This window comes from Pagrus major, chromosome 15, assembly GCF_040436345.1.
Source record: "Pagrus major chromosome 15, Pma_NU_1.0".
Classification (NCBI taxonomy): domain Eukaryota; kingdom Metazoa; phylum Chordata; class Actinopteri; order Spariformes; family Sparidae; genus Pagrus; species Pagrus major.
The window spans coordinates 5994728-6015532 of NC_133229.1; the positions used below are offsets into that span (position 1 = coordinate 5994728).

The following is a 20805-nucleotide window of genomic DNA, read 5'->3' on the forward strand; positions in this document are numbered from 1 at the left end:
AAACGACATTAGTTTCACTTCTGGCCCTCCCAGGGACAAAGTTTGGGCACAACTGCTTCAGAGGACAGTGGGTCATGTATACCAACCTAAACGCTTAACATCATTTCCATACATTGCCTGTCTTCTCCCTTTTCTATTAACAGTAAGCTGTCTAAAAAACATGCCGAGGCCCATGAACGAGAAAACTAGGGGCTACAAACAAAATGCTTACAAAGAGGTTTTAATTTTTAGATCGTTAATGAGTACATGTAACGTGCCTTTTTAGATGTGGCTCCGCTCTAGAAAAAGCATGAATCAGTGTTACTGAGACTAAAAGACAAAGTGGTGAAAAACAAACATAAAAGATTCCTACTCCTTACTGAAACAGTGAGCACAGTAGCCATTAAAAACATAACAACTTATTTTCTTTGTTACGGAACTTTATTGATCTTGCAGCAACAGTGTCCACTGGCATTGGAGTTTCATTTAAAATAAAGTTATTTGAAATCAGAACAGAAAGTTACAGTAAGTTTGTTTCAAATCTCTTTCAACACACAATGTTAAGCCCTCATTGTCAAACCAAACTGATCTGAAATAAAGTCTGCAAACTGAATTATGATGCTGTACTATAAAGAGTCTTATCGCCAAAAAATGTGCAATGCAAATTGGGTTCAAGCAACCCCCTTGATGTGTTCGTCAACAAAACATGGCCTGAATTCATTACAAAGCCAGAAAGAAAAAATTAAATCTTTGATAGACATCATTTCAGCCATTCAGTGGTTCCAGTCATACAGATGAACAAACGTATGGTATGAATGAAAAATAAAAGTAATTTAAGGTGGTTTGTTTGCCAACTTCAGAGCTGCTACTTAGCACACAGGATTATGATGGTGGTGTAAAAAAAAAATATATATTGGGACCAAACAACCACGTCGCCATCTTAACTTCAGAATCCCAAAATGAAATATTCCCCATCACACTTTCAAACTTCACAGCTGCTTGAGGAAAAGGAAGTGATGTCGAAAAAAATAAAACATAAATGTTCTTCTTTTGCTCAATTGCTGAGTACAATGTTACCTGTTCGATGTTGCAGTGAAAAAATAAACATCTGTTGGAAAGTACAAATTGATGACAAGGAACCCAGTTTGTCGTTGCATTTGATTCAAAGTAAGGCATGGGCACACATGACACATGAAAACAATAAGGTAATGTTACGTGGATTAAGGACACTGGGGACAGGTTTGTAGATTAAGGGACAGCATCTATCAAGCCTGATGCAAACAATGTCTTCTGGTTCCTTGACACTTTTATCTCATTCAAAGGCTTGACAGCGCTCTTACCCGAACAAATACCATCAATACTAAAACTGTATTCAAAAATAAAATGCATATAAAACATCTGGATTATTTCAAGTTTTTTCAAAAGTCTTCTTGTATTTTACCACAAAAATTCTAAATTGGGATATTAACCATTGACACCTTTTCTAAAGTTATCAAATTGAAGACAAAGCTCCCGCCAAAACAAAACCAGCTGAGTCAAAGTGACCATTAAATCTGAACAGAGAAACTTTTCCTTGCAGTAGAGAAATGTGTGAATAGACTTATATAGCAAGGTCACAATAGTGATGAATCAAGTGGCTTGATATTGTTAAACCTAGTGAAAAGCCTGCCGAATTTATAATTAGCTCTGTGGGAAATACAATCATTTGATTATTACAAAATAATTTAAATTACGGCCTAAAATAAAAAAAACAACAAAAGTTTTCCCCTGAAAATCGGAAACTCACACAGGCTTGTGTCGGTAAAGGAAACTAAAATCTTGGAATGGCATTAAATGTTCACCTAACTGCAAAATAAAAACACAGCATCCCTTTACATACCATCATGGGAAACTAAAAACAGACCAAACAACCGATAATAGATTGTGGAGCTTTTCAAGTAGTTCCAAAAAAGAAATAAAAATCATTTAAATAACATGCTAAACATGGGTCTTCAAAACCAAAGACTGTGATGAATATCAAAGCTTTTGACTGATTCTAAGGCCAGTACTCGAAATTACCACCTCCTCCCCCAATTTAACTTGGAATATGATCAGTTTACGGTGTGCCCTGTTAAAGATCCTGACTCACAGAAAGCTTTAAGATGAGCACGGCGATCGACATACTGGACAATGTGTCTGGGTACATAGTATTCAGGCCTGCACCCTTGCTGTGTGGTTGTTCATTTGTACAGCGACTGGTAAACACTGAAGTCTATACAAATGAACCTAGTTCTCCAGAGTTGGCCACACTGTACCTGTATGTATGATACACTGAATCCCCATGGTTTACACACATTACATCCAGCAGCGAAACAGAGAGCTAAAGAAGATGGCTGCCATGAGGGCTCACAACATTGGTTTCTACAAGCCAAGCCACTGGCACGTGTGATGCCAGGTCATTTGCTTTTGCTGGTGAGGTTCCCAGTCTGTTAGATGTCCATTTCAAACTGAGCATCGTCACCTGTAAAACAAAAGAAAAAGCCAGAAAGGAGTTGAGACACGTCTAGAACAGGTTTTAGTAAAATGGCAGTTATTAAGTGGAATAACAACAACATCAGAGGGTGTGTTTGTCAAATGTTTGAGAAGAGAGGGTTTGGTATAAGGCTGCAGCAGTAAATAGCGAAGAAAAAAATGGATGCTTATGATATTGTTTACATTTTTGAATTTAAAGTTTATTTAAAAACTCATTGATTGTAATAAAGCGTTTGTTCCACCAAAAAACCTTTCTATTTGTATTCTTTTTCGGTCATTCTTTTGTGTAATACTGTATAACAAGATATTTTGAAACTGTGATTTTTCTGACATGGTTATTGTACCATGAAGATCACATACCGTTGCAACCCTAGTTTGGTGACTATACTAATAAAACAATTCCTACTATAAAAGGTTACTCAATCTTCAGGGCTGTGTGATACGATTATATATTGTTTGATGATGGAAAACTGTCTTTTTTATATGTGCTTGAAGCAAATCAAACTACTCTATTTTGGGTCTGGAGAATGTCTAAGAATCTTCATCAACAATATTTTTGTCATTGGAGGATCCTTGGCATTTTTCCGCAGGGTGAACGCAACACAAAAACGGGTAGTTCCAAACAGGAGAAGGACTCTGACCAGCCAAGATAAAACAAGGAGCTTGGAACTAAATGAGGGGCTACTTCTGTCACATGCACGTGGTTTGGGTATGAATGGTAAATGGACTTGAATTTCTATAGTGCTTTTCCAGTCTACAGACAGCTCAAAGCGCTTTACAACACTTGTCGCATTCATCCATTCAACACACAGTCATACACTGAAGGCAGGGGCTGCCATGCAAGGTGCCAACTGCGCATCAGGAGCAATTTGGGGTTTTGTATCTTGCTCAAGGATACTTCAACATGCAGTTGGGGGAGCCGGGGATTCGAACCAGCCACCTTCCATCTACTAGACGACCTGCTCTACCTCCTGAGCTACAGCCGAAAAGTCTGATATGGACCAGACAACCATACAAATGGCATCTTTGGGGCCTTGAATCTTTAGAGAGAATTTCCCACGAATATTCAAAGCTTCATCAGCGATCATTTTTTACATATACACTTCGCTATTGCTAGTGTAGCTCTGAATCTAATGAGAGATGAGGACAGGAGAGGAGACATCAGCCACTGTCTATTCCATTCCAAAGTCAAATTGATAAGGGAGTGAGTGTTGAGCTGTAGCACTCACTACGTGAAGGTTGAGCTCATGTTGGTCACAGCCCTGTGCTCACAGGACTGCATGTCTGCTTACGTTAATGTGTGCTGGTTTTGAGACTAATAAACGCCATAGAAGAGCTCCATTTCCTTTTGCCTCTTCTTCAGCGCAGCCAGCGCAACATCTCCTTCCTCTTCAAAACCCGAAGCTTTGTTAATTACCATGGCAACTGCAGCAACTTTAAAGCATTCATGTCAGCCCTGCTTTTAGGCCAATGTTTTGTTTAAGTACCTTTAATTTGTCGTGTTTACTTCAAAATTTTATTTTAAAAACAGGCCTTTTCATTTGGTCATTTTGTAACAACTATTTATTCATTAAAGTAACAGGAAGTGTGCTAGCTTGTGATATGTTTTGATATCTTTGACATGAAATTAACTATACTGGGGTATGACATTTTTGTCACATCGCACAGCCCCATAAATGTTACCGTTTGTGGGCTTCCCATCATGGTTGATGTGGTTGTTGGCTTCATTCTTCTGGTTCTCTCTCAGGACATTTTGGCTGGTCACTCCAGGGATGACAGGCAGGTGAGCTGGGGGAGTCTGGGCAATGGGAGAATTGCGCCTGTCCAGTAGGAACTTACGGTCATAGATGATCCGGGTTCCTGCAACAGGACACATACAAAGGTTGGGTTATTTGCGATGCTATGGTACAATCAAATGTGTTGTTCCAGTCTGTGGTGGGTGCACGGCTTTGACAATAAAAAAACATGTACAAATTAAGATGGCCATCAAATTTTCCCAGAACAAAAACAAACTAAAAGGCGGAAAAAATAAAGTTGAACCAGCTAGGATGACTGCACCCACTTAAAACTCAGTCGTCCCCAAACTTTTTTTGACACGCCACATTGAGGAAGCCAAGAAAACTTATGAAGCGGTATACTTATTAAATTAATTTAACTACGTTTGTTTCTCCTGCTATTCTGACAGTACGAGAAAGACCGTCTTCTCCATGGTTTGCATTTGACTGACAAGATGCTTAGTGAGCTCCATGAATTTTCTTTCATAAATCTCGTACTTTGGCAAAAATCTGGGGAACATCAATCTCAATAGCCTTGCTGACTTTTGCACCTGTTTATTCCCCACTATAATCAGATTCACTGACCTTTTACATATCAGACATTTTGACGCGCCAGTCATGCCAGAAGAGCACAGGTAACAATGATACGATAACGATGGCTCGCATCCAGACATTACTGCAGTGCAATGTAGCAGTAAATTTTCATCAGCAACACCTGTCAGGTCTAAATGTCTGCTGTGATTACAGGCTGTTCCAACTCTAGTTTCACTTCATGGCAGGGCTGTCATGACCATGAAAATATAGTTGACGGTTAAGTGTCAACAAATAATGGTGAGTGATGACTTATTATTCTTAATCAAACAGTTTGCATGTGTGCACCCTCTGAAACAATGTGTTTCTTGTTCTGCGCCTTCAGATAAAAAGCTGTTGGTGCTTATTATCCACTCAGGTGTCGTTGGTAATGATGGTAATAGTGATGGAAATATGACATTTCTGCTTGTTTCATCCAGCTGTTTTGAAACAGGTGAATGGAAAATATTCTAATAATTTTGCAAAATGATTGTGATCTGATTAAATAATTACGATCAGGCAATTATGCAATAATTGTGCCTGATTATGTGCGCCCCCTTACAATGGCTCTATGTTCACAGTTCAGAAACAACTGCTTTAAATGACATTTATCCTAATATACTCAAACAACAGGTCTATCTCATTTAGAGCTGAAATGATTAGTCGATTGACAGAAAACTTGTTATGATGATAATTAATCTTTTTCAGCCGTTTTTCAAGCAAAAATTACAAGAAATCCTTTGACTTTAATTCCTCTAATGTGAAAATATGCTCTATTAAATTCATATGCAGTTTCTACACAGATTTAAGGCATGTCAGCACCACTGTGTCAAGATAACATATCTCAGTCATGCAGTTAAATGTGTACAGTATCCTTGCTAGATTTGTTCTACTTCCTTATTTAGACTCAAAAGAATGATTGAAATGACTTCTAACAATATGACACACAGCTTATGTGCAGTATTTGCTGTAAAACTACTGGCTGTCACACTCCTGTCTGACATGGGTGGCTTTTTCGCCTTTTTCTTTCAAACACAATAACACACAGTTAACAATGCATCCATCACAATCTCTGCGCTGCAGACCAGCCAATCAGACAGCAGCCTCGGAGCACAGGGGCGGGACTAAGCTTTGTTTTTGTTTTGATAGGGATGACAAGGCAGCAGGCTAACGTTAGGCCTGTGGCATCAACAGTTAGCTCAGAGGCTCGGTGAGAGCACAAGCGGCGCAGAAACATCATTATCATACATTTTAATTAAACATATGATACGGCAGAAGGGGCATCCTCTTACCTCCGGGAGTGGTAGAGAATAAAGTGCCTCCAGGGGTGGTGCAATAATCATGAGGTAGCTGCGTTGTGTCGTTGATCAACACCGTCCTGGTCGGGATGGCCCTGCTCTGGCTATACTGACGACTGGTCGACATTTTCGGCGCCGATTCGATGACAAATCCAGCAGCTACTGAAAAATGTGGTGTTTATTTCCCGACGGACGGTGGAAACCCGGGCCGTTCCCCACTCTCTTTATCTTCCCAAAGGCTTTCTCGTCTTTCCTCTCGTCCTCCCAGCCGTCAGCACCGTCCCCTCCCTCGCCAAGGCAGGAAGCACGACACGCTGCGGGCGGATATGAAGTCAGCGGCGCGGTGCAGCAGCGGACGGACCCTGGCAGCTACTTTTTACACTTTGACACTTCTGCCATTTTTCGTCGTGTATTAGTGGACATATTCCGCGGACAGACTGAAAACAGACTGAATTTAAAATTGACTGTATTCTGTGATATTTCTTCACCTGAACTCAATCCTTCCGTTACACCTAAAGCTTTCATAACTTGAATAACTGGCCCGCAGAAGTCCTGAGGGGCAAGTGAGACATCCATTTTAATTCAAGTCTGAAATGATCTAAATGATTTTCTCTCCTGTTTTTATGACTAACGATCTGGTGGGAAAAAAGGTTTTGTCAGGATAATCTTTCAAAGTTCCTTATTTTTTTCCATCTGTTAAAATCACAAAACCCAAAATATTTTTGATGAGAAAAGAAAAAAATAATTTAAGCTTAGAATAGAAATGTATCCTAGTAAAACTTTTTTCCCACCGGATCGCAAATCATAAACACAGAAGAGAAAATTATTTTGATCAGAATTAGAAAATGGATCATCAAAAAAACAAAAAAACAACTCACTTGCCTCTCAGGGCTTCTGATTTGGCCTCATATTCAACCCAAACTTATTTTTGAAGGCCTGAAGACTTTAGATATCCACCTATATTTATACTTTGTGGGGTTCCTAAAAGCTTAACAAAATATAACTGTTGCCTGTCTAACAAAGTGAAATCAAATCAAGCCCACTGGTTCAATGCTGCTTCTTGAACAACAAAGTCGCTGTTTGATATGGGGGGATTAGTTTATTCCTTGGTTGCAATGTTGTTTATACTTGAATATGTGAATATCACTCTTGGTTACAAACGACAGGATGAGAACACAGGCTACAGCACAGTCTCCCCTGGGTGCTGTTCTCACAACACTCTCTTGTACTCTCTCTCTTGTAGATCACTTGCTGCTGAGCAAGGCTGCTCTCTTCTCTGCCACCTTTACACGCTCACAGACCTTACCTGGCAACAATTAGTGCAGCTGATGCACAATTTCGATACTTCAGTTACACAGACACTCGGGTGGGTTTCTAATTTTTTTACAAAGACACAAAGAGAGAAGCTTCTCCAGGCTTTTATCATTACACAATATCATTACATTTTCACAACAGTCACTCCTATGTATATTTCATCATGTTTTAGAAGCTATACGCAGAGGAGCATCTTAAGACAACAACTCCCATAACAATGTAAATACTCAAGTAGGGTAGTACTGCACCGAAGAACAGCACTTTCAACATCATATTCAAATTCATCATATTTGTATTTTTTTTTTTTCAATTGAACAATTTCAAATGTACAAACAACATGGCTCACAGATATTTTACACAAGACATGAATCAGGTGCATTAGAAAAAACAAAAAAACAAAGAGAAAAGAAAACGGACGGGAGATTGAAACAATATTGAAATACATTATTAAGAAAATGACTAGTTCATAAGAAATGTCCTTTCAAGATGATCAACCTTTGGGCAAAGCCAATCATGTACATCCTTCAGAATACATACATAGGAAAATGTGATAATCAGATTTGTTCCTATATTTACGACAGCCCGTGAAGGCGTAAGTGGCAGTTTGCGCAGGCGCAGTGTCCTCACAGTCTACGTTACCAACTCCTCAGCGCAGACGTCTCCTTCCGCCGCCATCCTCCATCCCAGAGCCAGACAGCAACACCAACCTGCACTAAACATGAGCTACATAGTGGAAGAGAGGGGAAACCCGAACTCCCTGAGCTACCGCCTGTTCTTCAGTAAGTACAAACCGAGTAGAAACAGCACAGTTTTGTCTTTGTTTGCTACTTTTGAGGTGTGTGCACAATCCTCACAGGCCGACTGCAACTTCCCACGTGTCACCTATCCATTTATTGTCGCTGCTTGTTTAATCATGTCAGTAATAGTGTTGGCAGATGGCCTGAACCGGGAGAAAACATGTAAATCCACACTTGTTTGGATAGTTGAGGTGGTTCGGGTTGAGCTGTTTGAAGTTGCGTCAGCCAGTTGTGCCGGTTTTACTGGGTAACACCGATCTGTAGTGGGATGAACTGGTTTCAGACACACCGACCTTAGACCTTTATTGTTGCCTGAACTTTCTGGAAGGAAGTTTGTTACTTGGGGAAATCTCAGGAAGTGCTTAGTCACGTCATCTGTAATTAGATTATAAAAGCCTGCAGTTGGTGGGACAACGCCCTCTCTGCTGTAACACGTTAATAAACCCATTGATATTGATAAGACACAACCTGTTGGACGAAATGCTCTCTGCAGCTGCACGTACACATGAGTGATTATGACCAGATGACATGAGGAAGGCACTGTTTCTTCCAATAGAAATCAAATATTAACACACCTTCAGCCAGAAGTGAAAGTGATCTCTCTCTCTGCAGTCCACTGAACATGATGACATAATAAACCTGCTGTAGGACACTCGGTATCTACCAGCCATATTCACCCAGTGTTTAATCTGATTTACAGAAAATGCTGAAGGGAAGTACATCTCACCATTCCATGACATACCGGTATATGCTGATGAGAGTCAGGTAAGGTCACCTGTACCCCATTAATATGTAACAATGTGTGTGTACCCTTTAAACCTGAACCCTGGTTAAAAGGCCACCTGCATTGCTGCTACAAATGTGTAGATTTGCAGTTACTTAAAGTATATCAATTACAGGTGTCAAACTGTTTAAAGGGGCAGCTCACCTCAGAATCAAAACTACATATTTTCCCTCTTACCTGTCATGGTATTTACCCACCTATCACTTCGATATTTAGACTGTAGGGCTTCACATCTGTACAGATGCTGTTTGAAAAATCTCCCACTTACTAGATTTTTTTTTGTTTCTAAGTACTTAGATAATTAAATCAGTCCAATGTTGATATATACACAAGACTACAACTAGCTATTGTTTATTGTGTGCAGTTAAAAATTCTAATCATTATAAATTATTATTATTATTATTATTATTATTAAATGATTAAAAATGTCTGCCTTCTCTTAAATATAATGGAACTAGATGGCACTCTGCTTGTGGTGCTCAAACCGCCCAGACCTGGTTACTCAAGATAATCCACAGTGTTGGATGTAACAATAATGGCATCCTCCTCAACTGATTTGTAACATTAGTTAGCTTGGTGTGCTAGGCTTTTGTCCATGATTGGTTTTAAGCTTATGTCTGCACAGTGATACAGTTGGCAGGTGTAGTCCGGGAGATAGAAAATAGTTCCTACACCAAAGTGCCCACAGCAAGTCATCTAGATAGATAAATAGCACTGCAGTAGGAGTAAAAATCTGTATTTTTGATTATGGGGTGAAGTGTCCCTTTAAGTATTTTGCTCCTGAATAGAAAGGTCATAGTCTATTTGCGAAGGCAATGGCCTTTACTCTACTCTTTGTTAGTGCTGTGTCAACATCTCCTGTGATTGCAGTGGATTATCTAATATCTTATCTTTCTGAAACACTGAATCTTTTTTGTGGAATAAATGTGTAGAAATCCAGAATATAGCGTTATATATAAGCATTGTGTGTTTGTGTTGTTGTGTTGCATACTTTTCCAGAATAATCTAGACATTTTTATGATTAGATTCTTGTCTCTTGCAGAACATCTTCAATGTGGTTGTTGAGGTGCCAAGATGGACAAATGCAAAGATGGAGGTACGAGTCTCAAATAATGTTCTACCATCATCACGAATGTCCTTCACCATGTGTGAAATGTACTAAATGTTCTAATTACATCTTTAAAAGTAACAGCGATACGATTTATTTTCAGATCGCTACAAAAGACATCTTGAACCCGATAAAGCAAGACGTGAAGAAGGGCAAGCTGCGATATGTTGCCAACGTTTTCCCGCATAAGGGCTACATATGGAACTATGGAGCCATTCCCCAGGTTAGAGTTTTATTTCAACCTAGAAACTGTACAACAGCAAATATTTAGTAGTTTTACATAATCAAGCTGACATGCTTTGTTTGTGATGTTTCAGACATGGGAAGATCCCGCGCACAAAGATGGAGACACCGACTGCTGTGGCGACAACGACCCCATCGATGTGTGCGAAATCGGCAGTAAGGTACAACACTGGCTTATGATTTCACAGCCTTGTTGTTCACCTTTCATTCAGTCATTAAGTGACACTGATTGTTGTCTTTATTAATCTTTGTATGTATATTAATTTCATGGAAAAGGAGAATACTGCTCAAGTGCAAACTGAAATGTCCTCTCCAGGTGTGTTCCCGTGGCGAGGTAATCAAGGTTAAGGTGCTCGGAGTCCTGGCCATGATCGATGAGGGCGAGACTGATTGGAAAGTGATTGCAATCAACGTAGATGACCCTGAAGCCAACAACTTGAACAGTAAGCATCTTACTTTATTCCCTTGTTTGAGTTTGTGAACAGTCCTGCATCAGCCGCACTGAACTTGTTTCTGTATCTTTGTTCAGACATCAGTGACGTTCAGCGCCTGAAACCTGGTTACCTGGAGGCCACGGTCGACTGGTTCAGGAGGTACAAAGTGCCAGATGGGAAACCAGAGAACCGCTTTGCCTTCAATGACGAGTTCAAAGACAAGGTCTCCACCAAACACATCTTGCTTAGTCATAATTTGTTCAGTGGCAAATGGATTGAGATTAATCTTCAGCACTTTCTGCTTTGTCAATATCACCCTGCTCCCTTTCAGTGAAGTCACTCTGCTGTGAGAAATTAAGCTTTCAAGGAACTGCAGTGAACGCCCTTGTCTAACTGTGCAAAGCATTTAAACCTCCACTTAGACTAGAATTACAATAGACCTGTATACGTATTTTTCTTGTATGGATGTGATAAACCTTACTCTCAGCTAAGCACTTTTTTTTGTGTGTGTGTTTCAGGACTTTGCAATTGAAGTAATCAAGAGCACTCACAACTTCTGGAAAGCCCTCGTTGACCAAAAGGCCAACGCTGGTGAACTGAACTGGTAAACACTGTTCTTAATGATACTAAGAATACAGTATGTCTACAACTAACAATTAGGTTCATCAATTAATCTTGCCAGTTATTTTCCTGATTTATCGTTTTGTTGTACACAGACACAAACTAGTCAGCACTGAGTCGTGCTGACTTGTGTACTTAACGTGCTGACTGTGTACATAACGTGCTGACTTGTTTGTGTCTGTGTACAACTACTCCACGTGCCTTTAATTGCCCCCCGGGCACAAATAAAGTATTTTGAATTGAACTGAATTGAATTGGTCCATAAAATGTAAACAAATTGTGAAATATGCTCATCGCAGTTTCCCAGAGCAGAAAATCTTCAAATTGCTTTTTTTTGTCCAACCAACAAAACTCAAAGACTCTTTGTTTACCAACATTAATGACAAAGAAAAGCATCAAATTCTTACATTTAAGAAGCTGAAACCTGCAAATGTTTGATATTTTTGCTTGAAAATTACTAAAACAATTAATTTCAAAATAGTTGGCAGTTAATTTTGTTCCTCTTGATTAATCAATTTTTTCGTTGCAGCTCTAGAATATTGTTGCTATCAGAACAAATGTACACTGAAACTAAGACATTTATGCAGAGATAGAATGTGACTAAGCACATTTACTCAAGTACTGTGCTTAAGTACAATGTTGAGGTACTTGTAATTCCATTTTCTCCTACTAAATAATTGTACTCCACTTCATTTCGGAGGCAAATACTATGCTTTTTACTTCACTGCATTTATTTGTTAACTTAAGTTACTAGTTACAGACCCTAAGTAGCACATTTTTAAATTTATCAGATTAAAAAAAAGTAAAAAATAATCAGTAAAATGCTGATAGGCTGATAAAAGTTCAACCCATAAATATACAGTATAAACATAAGTGTAAATATATGTACAATTACTTTAACTTGTACTTGTTTTACTTAACTAAATGTATTGCTAGAAAACTAGTGAAGTACATTTAATATCAGATACTTACACTACACAATGTCTTTACAGCAAGAACACGTGTGTGTCGGCCAGTGGCAGCCCTTTCTGCTGCTCCGTAGATGAGGCTAAAGCTGCTGTTAGTGAAGTAAGTACAACCCTTTATGCAACATCTAACATTTCAACTCCAGGTCTCATTCCTCCTTGATTGTTATGTCATAACTGATGTTTCACTCCATTTTTAGACATGTCCGTGCGGAAAAGAAGAGCCTGTCCCCTCATCAGGTAGCATTAACCTTAAAATACAATATTTCTCTAAAAATGTCAAGATTGTTGACTTTCTGTTGAACTTGATCTGATGTGAGACTGACTGTAATGTTTTTGATTTGCAGTAGACAAATGGTTCTACTATGAGAAGAAGTAAAGCAGGCGCTGGTTGGATTGGAGCAGAGTGAAAGGCTCATCTCTCAGGAATACTTGAAGATGGTCTTACATTAGGAACCAATGGGATGACGGGATGGAACATGGATGGTTGGGTCTGGGTTGTCTGATTTCATGTAGATAGAGAGATAACTGTTAGATACTGTAGAGAAAGACGCTTCAAAAAAGTAATCACGTCTTGACCAATGAATTTTCACCTATTTAACAAAGATCTCGTTGGGAGTTGGTGCTGTCATAAACAAAGTACTGGTACAATGCCCAGTAGAGACTTGCTCTGTATGAACTGCTTTAATAAAGCTTCTCGGGTTAAATTATCAATGTCAATGTCAATGTGTGTTTCTTTGTTTCGTTCGTTTTTTTTCATTTGGACAGAAGTTCTGTCATAGTTATAATGCTGCCATCTAGTGTTTAGTACCACACATTACTTTTTACAATGTAGTAGGATTCCATGTATATTCTCTGTTTCACATAACTACTGGTGTTTGTGGTGTGTTTTCGGTCTTTCCTCTGGCTTTAATGTTTTGTTAGGAAAGTTTACTATCAGGCTTGTGATTCCTTTATTTCCCTATTTATAATAATAGTGGTAGACTGCAAAAATCACAAATAGAATCAGTGTTTGTTTGTATGAACAAAAAGAGGAAAAGAGACAAACTATATAGAAAGAAACAGGAAAACATTAAGCACAATAATAGAATTTCAGATTTTTAAGTCTTCAGGGAAAGTAAACACATGGGAATTCTTTAAGAAATTGACATTTGTGAATAACATCTATTCAAAGGGATTATAACATTAACATGGAAATAAACCTTTGGGTCCTTTGCATTAAAAATACAATAAAATTACATCTTTAATAGAAAATTAAATTGTGTTTATATTAGATAATATTGAAAAAGGTAAAATTTCTAAAATCTCGAGCAAAAATGTTTACGGTATGACTAGATCAATGCACATGTTAATGTGTAGAAAATGACATCTAACATTTACCCACATTCTGCAGTAAGATTCCTGTTGTAAAAGACAAGTGATCAGTGGTGGAAAGAACATTTACTTAAGTATGCTATACTGAAGTACAATTTTGGGGCACTTGTACTTAACTTGAGTATTTCTATTTTATGCTCTGTACTGCTATTCCACTGCATTTCCAAGGCAAATATTGGGCTTTTATTCCGGTAGATTTATTTGATAGTTGACAAATGATTAATGATGTGTATGATCTGATTATTATAGATGAAAACAAACCGGCAGTAAATATATATTTGTTAAAATTAGTCTCACTTTACCAGCTGCAACAATAATGTGAACATTAATGCATGAATAATTTATCCAATTATATAATAAACAGTAGCCTATATTATTGTAACACGGGCCAATTTGTATGAAGAATGCTTTTATTTTGGTAGTTTTTAGTGTATGTTGATGCTAATATTTTTACTTGATTAATAAAGGAGTTTTATTTACATACTGTTTTGTATTGCTACGCGTATTTAAGTAACAGCTCTCAGCACTTTTCTGGTTAACATTTAAGAAAAGTTTTACTAATATGCGCGCCCCTCCCGCCTCAGCCATCCCGATGACGTATTTCCGGTAAACTGTCAAACTCGTAGGCTTCACGTCAGTCGACGGGACAGGCTCGGACCAAAAACCAGCGGACGGACAGTTCACAAATTCGGCCGACTAAGGTAACACCCTAAATATTTATTGTGTTTACTTTGTGTTTAAGTTTTGTTTTGTGTTTGTTGACACTTTCCTCACTTTACAATGTCACTGATGTAGTTCTATCCTCCTGGAGCTCCTGCGCGCTCATGATGTTGTTATCTAAATGTGTCATTGTTTACCATGTAACAGCTGATGTCGTTACTTCTAGCTACAGGTGATAAGCCGAACAGTGGCACTAATCATGAAATCACTGGAACAATCGTGTCTGATGAGCTCTGTCACAGTTTAGTGGCCTGTCGTGTTTTTATTGTGTTATTTCTGTATATTTCATTTGGAATTCTGAATTGAGACTGAATGAAAACTTCTTGCTTTTTATGTCATGACTACCGACATGTTTGAGGGTTAACTTAGTACAGAGAGCATGTTGTGTTATAGTATTTAGTATACACAGGTAGGAATTAAATTGCTAAACTTTGTAAATGGAGTTTGGTGTTTACAAATGACCCAGCTGAAACATTGGACCATAATGTAATCAACAATCTGGTAATTTCCTGAAGCCTTAGTCACTGAAGGCCTCTGCAACAAGCACATCAAGTCCCACACGGAGTGACAGGTGTGTGTGAGTGTGTGTGTGTGTGTGTGTGTGTGTGTGTGTGTGAGTGAGTGAGTGAGAGAGGGAAGCAGGGGGCGCCTGCCGAGATCAAGTGTCCTTGCCACAACCTGTCATAAAAATAGTCAGAGGAAGATCAGTGTGACTCGGTGAGACAGCCCTCAGAACAGACTAGCATCTAAAAATCATCTATAGCCCGTTTGTTGCTCAGTTTGCCCCCTTCATCTCACGCTTTAAAGCTGCTGTGATTACACAGAGCTTACACATACCACAAGAGTAATCCAGGGTCAGGAATAATGAGTAACAATGAGCTTCAGTGCAAGATTCTGTAATGCAACCGTGTCCTGTTGCAACAGTGCATTAAATTCTGTACTGATTTGCTAATTCATTCTGTCTTTGTCAGTATTTGCTGTGTTGGTATGGTGGGATGTATGCTTATGATGGGAGAGGGGGGTTGCTGGATTTGAGCTAAAGCTTATGTGTACTTTGCTGTGTTTTTTTTAATGTGCTGTTCCAAATAATTTCAGTTATATTATTTGTTTTACAGGAAACCAAGAAAAATGTCTTTTATATTTGACTGGATCTGCAGGAGCTTCAGCAGTGTGCTGCAACTATTAGGTAGAGTATTGTACAAAAATGAAATATGTCCAATATTGTCCAACCTTGTAAATTAATAATGTGATTTTACATTATTACCTTCCTCCACTCCACCTCTACTTTAGAACAAAAATGCCTGAAATGACAGAGTCAAACTAAAACGGCTGTAGCTCATGATCCAAACAGACATTAAGCATGAGTAAGGTCTTGCCAGAAGGGAAACTACTTGAAGTTTATTGTGAAGGTGTCAGAAATATTAGTTGTATTACTTTATCAAAAAGTTAAAGCTTCTGTTTTGGATATTGTTCTCTGTCATATTGCGATTTTGATAATATTTTGAATAATTGTGCAGCCTGAATTTAAATGAAGTCAACCTCAGATCTTGGTATTGTTCAAATTAATTTTACATTTTGGTTTATTTCACCATTTCCAGCCCAAATTATATTAATTTTTTATATTACCTATGTTTCTGAAAGATACCAATCAATGTGCATATTTAATGGAATTCCTGAATATGACAAAAAACCTTTACCTCCTGCTCATCATCCTCTTCGAGACTGAGATTAGAAACAAAACTTAATCTAAGTTTATGGTGCGTTTATCTGAAATTCACGTTTGCTTTCTTTTTATCATCAGGGTTGTACAAGAAGACCGGCAAGCTAGTGTTCCTTGGACTAGACAATGCTGGAAAGACAACGCTCCTGCACATGCTCAGAGACGACAGACTAGGACAGCATGTGCCGACGCTACATCCAAGTACGTCCAGTGACATGTTGTCAGTTCACAAATCAGCCTTTTTTCATGTTTCATCACTTAACTAAAGTCAGTGCTTCCTCTCTGTCCTCAGCATCCGAGGAGCTGACCATAGCTGGAATGACCTTCACGACGTTTGACCTCGGAGGTCACACGCAAGGTGGGAACAAGGAAAAGGCTGTTTAATGTAAAGGCAGCTACCACTTGTGTGTTTCATAAATACTGAAACTGTGTTTCTCTCACAGCACGAAGGATCTGGAAGAACTATCTCCCTGCCATTAACGGTATAGTCTACCTGGTGGATTGTGCTGATCATGAGCGACTAGTGGAGGCTAAAATTGAACTGGATGTAAGTTAATTATATTAATTTCACTTGTATATCAACACACAGCACAGTTTCAACAGCTGTCACTGATAGGTCTGCTCTCTTTGGTGATTGTATTGTCCACAGGCACTGTTGACAGATGAAACCATCTCAAATGTCCCAGTTCTCATCCTGGGGAATAAAATAGACCGTCCAGAGGCCATCAGTGAGGATGCACTCAGAGGAATGTTTGGTCTTCATGGGCATACGACTGGAAAGGTAACAAACACATGGATTAAAGGGAAAGTCTGGGTTGTATAAGGTCCTTTTACGGAGTTAGTGTATTACTTATAGCAGATAGCAGTTGTCACATCCCCTATTTGGAGAAGCGGCAGGAGTACCAGTGTAGGAGGCTAAGAAATGTACTGCTGTGGATGAGGGCAGCAGAAAAATGTATTTTAGCCACCTATGAATTGTCACAAAAAACTTCATGATCAGTTTAGGTGAATTCTGTATTCAGAATATTTTCATTGCTTCACCATGCAGCGCTTTCCGAGGAAGAACTGAAGCAGTTATATCACTTCCTCCAAAGCCACCAGACTCCTTTGATAAAAATAGTAATTTTACCTTGCAGAACATGGGAGTTGCTGTTTTACTGCTGCCTCCATAAGTTAGTTTTCATGTGAAACTGTGAGACTTTGGTGATTCACATAATAACACAAACAAACTAACCAATCAAAGCAGTGGTAGACCAGCAACTCTGCTGGGTAAAATGACTGTTTTTGTCTTATGGCTTTGGAGAGACCACAGATGGATGTAACGGCTTCAGTTTCCTGTGGGTAAAGGCTGTCTGATGGAAAGGTAAAGCGGTGAAAATATTCTCAGTATTTTTTTCACTGATGCTGATCTTCATGGGTGGGCCTTCTTTGAGGGGGCTAAAATAAGTTCTGCCTCTGCCCCCGTCAGCAACAGTACATTGCTGTGTTGCCTCCACCTGTGCTCCTGCTGCTTCTCCAAACTGGGGTCATGCCGACCGCATCTACTGTAGTCAAAACACTGACTGTGATAACCACTTCAAAAAACCTGAACCAGCCCTTTAAAGATGTGATTGAAAGTCTATCATGTTTTTTTTTTTACTACATTGTTATTGGATCCATCTGTCTGGCAGAAAGTAGTAGAAACATTAAAAATACATTTTCTGGAGTTAGAGATCACTTCCTTACTTTTCTTTGTGACTTCAGTAAATAGTGCATTTGTGTTCATGATGCTTGGTCATTGAAGGACATTTTTACTGCATAGCAACAACAGTGAGCTTCATAAATCTACTGTAGCGAGGCCAGACCTACCTACCTTCAGCACAGAAGAAAAAATGCTGTCATTCTGTGATAGTTGAAAACTTTGGGTTGCTTGAATTTTTAATACAAATCTGACTTGCCAAGGGCAGAAGGGTCTGTGCTTAGATCACCGCTGCTCTTGTTAAATAATAGAGTGGTAGTGGGGGGGGCGCTATACTGTTGAGAAGCATTTGGCACATTACCTGCCTCATTAAAATTTTTCATTGTTAGTGTAAATCTTGTTTACCACCTGCTGTTTCTCAGCAAGAGGCGAGAAAGCAAGACGAGACAAGAAAGCAAAAGGAAGGAGGATGCAATAGTGAGCCATTTGGAAAGCTTGTTTCAGTGATCCATGTCACTGAGGCAGCTCTGTGCTCCATCTCACATAAAGACAGTTACAGGTTTTAAGTTACTGATCGTACATGTTCTATGTTCATGTTAAAAGATGTTGAAATGTTTGGGTTTTTTCTTTGTTTTCTTTTCAGGGCAAAGTGTCACTGAAGGAGCTGAATTTGAGGCCGATGGAAGTTTTCATGTGCAGCGTGCTGAAGAGACAAGGTTATGGAGACGGTTTCCGCTGGCTCTCCCAGTATATTGACTGATTCTTTTAATAAAACTTAACCAGATTTACTGTGCTGCCTGTACACACAAAGACATTTTCCACACAAAACTACCTGCCATAGAGAGAGAGAGAGAGAGAGAGATTTGATTCGATATTTAGGACTGTGCCAGTAGGAAAATGTGTTTCAAGTAGTGTTTTGTTTTTAATATACCCTGTGTTCTTCATGCATTCAAAGATGTCACAGCGAGGCAAACATTAAGTTATGAATCTTCATACTGTATTGTTCAGACTGTGGAGAGTGTGGAGAATAGTCTTCATGGTGTGGTTTCTGCTGTTACTTAAAGCCTGTAGAGAATTTATGCCGCCATATAGAACATGTCATCGCAGTGAACCAGTTTCTGACCCGGGTGTATTTTTAGCTGCTGGTGTAGGCTTACAGTGAAGGTCATTTTGGTTAACACTATGTGCTTGGAGTTACTCTTCCTTGATTGAGAATGAATACTCTGAATCTACATGTTTTTCCTATTTCTACCACACTAATGGTTATCTTGAATACCATCATTTTTTCCTCAAGAATAGTAGTTTTTCTGGAAAGTGCTGCAGAGATTTGGTGCCATAATGTCAATAAGAGAAGTGTTAATACAGTAGCTACATCCAAGGATACTGACAGTTTGGCTGTTGGCATGTTTTTTTTTAATCAATGAAGAGTTTACCACCACAGGCCAATTACATGAATGTGACCACAAGTGCATTAACTGATATTTTGAGGAGCTTTATGTAATAGTTTAATATAGCAGTGTTTAATAATTGCAGTTTACTGTATGTTAACTGCATCAGCACAGCCAGGTGATGTAACAAACTCTTATCTGTACACAGTGAGGATGCCAAACTACCTGTTTTCATGATGGTTAACTGCTGTGACTTGAGTACTTTGTGATTAGTGGCTGCTCACAACTAGCAGTGATATTATGAGAGTACTTGGGTTGTGCCCCAAAAGTAGGGCACGCAAGAGATAGAGATACGCATGGAATTACCTCTTAGTGCAATGTTATACATTATTTTGTATATAAGCTCTTATTTATATTTTGCAAAAAAACTTGGCTTGCTTTATGTTACATCAAGCATCGAGCTCTGAAGTACTGTATCTGTTACAAAAGGTAGGTCTTAATGTTATTAAACGTGTGAAGTTTGAGCATAATAAATATTTTTGACAATCCTTTAAATCTTTATTGTCTGACTCATTTTTAATTAAGTAAACAGGTAAAAAGTTGGATACAAGCAGTTACAAACATTAAAAAGTGATATAATCATTAAGTAAGACATTTCTCATATGTATACTGTTAAGCAGTACTAAGATAAGGTAGAACTTTCTTAATCCCTATTGAAATTCTTGTGCCAGAGAATGCTCAAAAATACAGTAACATCAGAATTGAATACAAAAACACAATAAAAAAGTGTAAAAGAATGAAATGCTGACATCAGTACCAAGAATAATAATGATAAAATGAATAAGATTAATTTAGGAAAAATAAGTAAACTACAATAAAACAAAAACTAAATATAAAAAGTAGCATAAAAAATGATATTGAACTTTAAAAGGTAATATTGCACCTGCCATTTTAAAGGTAGTATTGATACTGAGAGTAATTTCCAGTAATAATGCACATTACAGTACATTGATATTAATCTTGCCAGTGTCCAGTATATCAGCTTTCTTACCTGCAGAGTATACAGTGAAATATTATATCATATATTACAGTTATTTACAGAATATGTAGTTAACTAATACTGACTAACACTAAGTAATACTGTTATCACTACAATACATTAATATTATCAGTATCAGAGATACCTTCTTCTTGAGAGGAAATTGGGTATGTTACATTTTCTCCTTCTGGAATAGAAATATCACACTATAGACATAAAGAATATATAGAGAAGGATAAAACAACAGAGTAAGTCTATATGTATATATATATATACATATATATATATATATATATATATATATACATATATATATATATATATATATATATATATATATATATATATATATATATATATTAGAGTACCATGTATGTATGTATTGTATATCTTAAGATTGTGCTTTTAGCAGAATAATCACTACAAATAACTGAGTTTAAAATAAAATAAATAAATACAACACAAGGTCTGCTGAGGAAATAGTCCC

At 38.2% G+C, this 20805-nt stretch overlaps 3 protein-coding genes across 3 annotated transcripts; 2 read left to right on the forward strand and 1 right to left on the reverse strand.

Annotated features, from left to right (window-relative positions):
• Positions 1-398: 398 nt before the first annotated feature.
• On the reverse strand, positions 399-6260 carry eif4ebp2 (eukaryotic translation initiation factor 4E binding protein 2). Its single transcript, XM_073481402.1, has 3 exons — positions 6128-6260; positions 4174-4350; positions 399-2479 (listed from the first exon to the last, which is right to left on the reverse strand). Exons 1-3 carry the CDS (start codon positions 6258-6260, stop codon positions 2448-2450), a joined length of 342 nt encoding a protein of 113 aa, XP_073337503.1. The 3' UTR covers positions 399-2447.
• Positions 6261-6397: 137 nt separating this feature from the next.
• Positions 6398-13113, forward strand: ppa1b (inorganic pyrophosphatase 1b). Its single transcript, XM_073481401.1, has 12 exons — positions 6398-7499; positions 8029-8226; positions 8945-9009; positions 10071-10124; positions 10240-10359; positions 10454-10540; positions 10696-10822; positions 10909-11036; positions 11332-11417; positions 12427-12502; positions 12600-12639; positions 12747-13113. Exons 2-12 carry the CDS (start codon positions 8166-8168, stop codon positions 12776-12778), a joined length of 876 nt encoding a protein of 291 aa, XP_073337502.1. The 5' UTR covers positions 6398-7499; positions 8029-8165; the 3' UTR covers positions 12779-13113.
• Positions 13114-14401: 1288 nt separating this feature from the next.
• sar1ab (secretion associated, Ras related GTPase 1Ab) lies at positions 14402-19834 on the forward strand. The gene is made up of 7 exons (XM_073481918.1): positions 14402-14474; positions 15609-15679; positions 16295-16414; positions 16506-16571; positions 16657-16760; positions 16863-16994; positions 18535-19834. Exons 2-7 carry the CDS (start codon positions 15622-15624, stop codon positions 18649-18651), a joined length of 597 nt encoding a protein of 198 aa, XP_073338019.1. The 5' UTR covers positions 14402-14474; positions 15609-15621; the 3' UTR covers positions 18652-19834.
• The last annotated feature ends 971 nt before the right edge of the window (positions 19835-20805 follow it).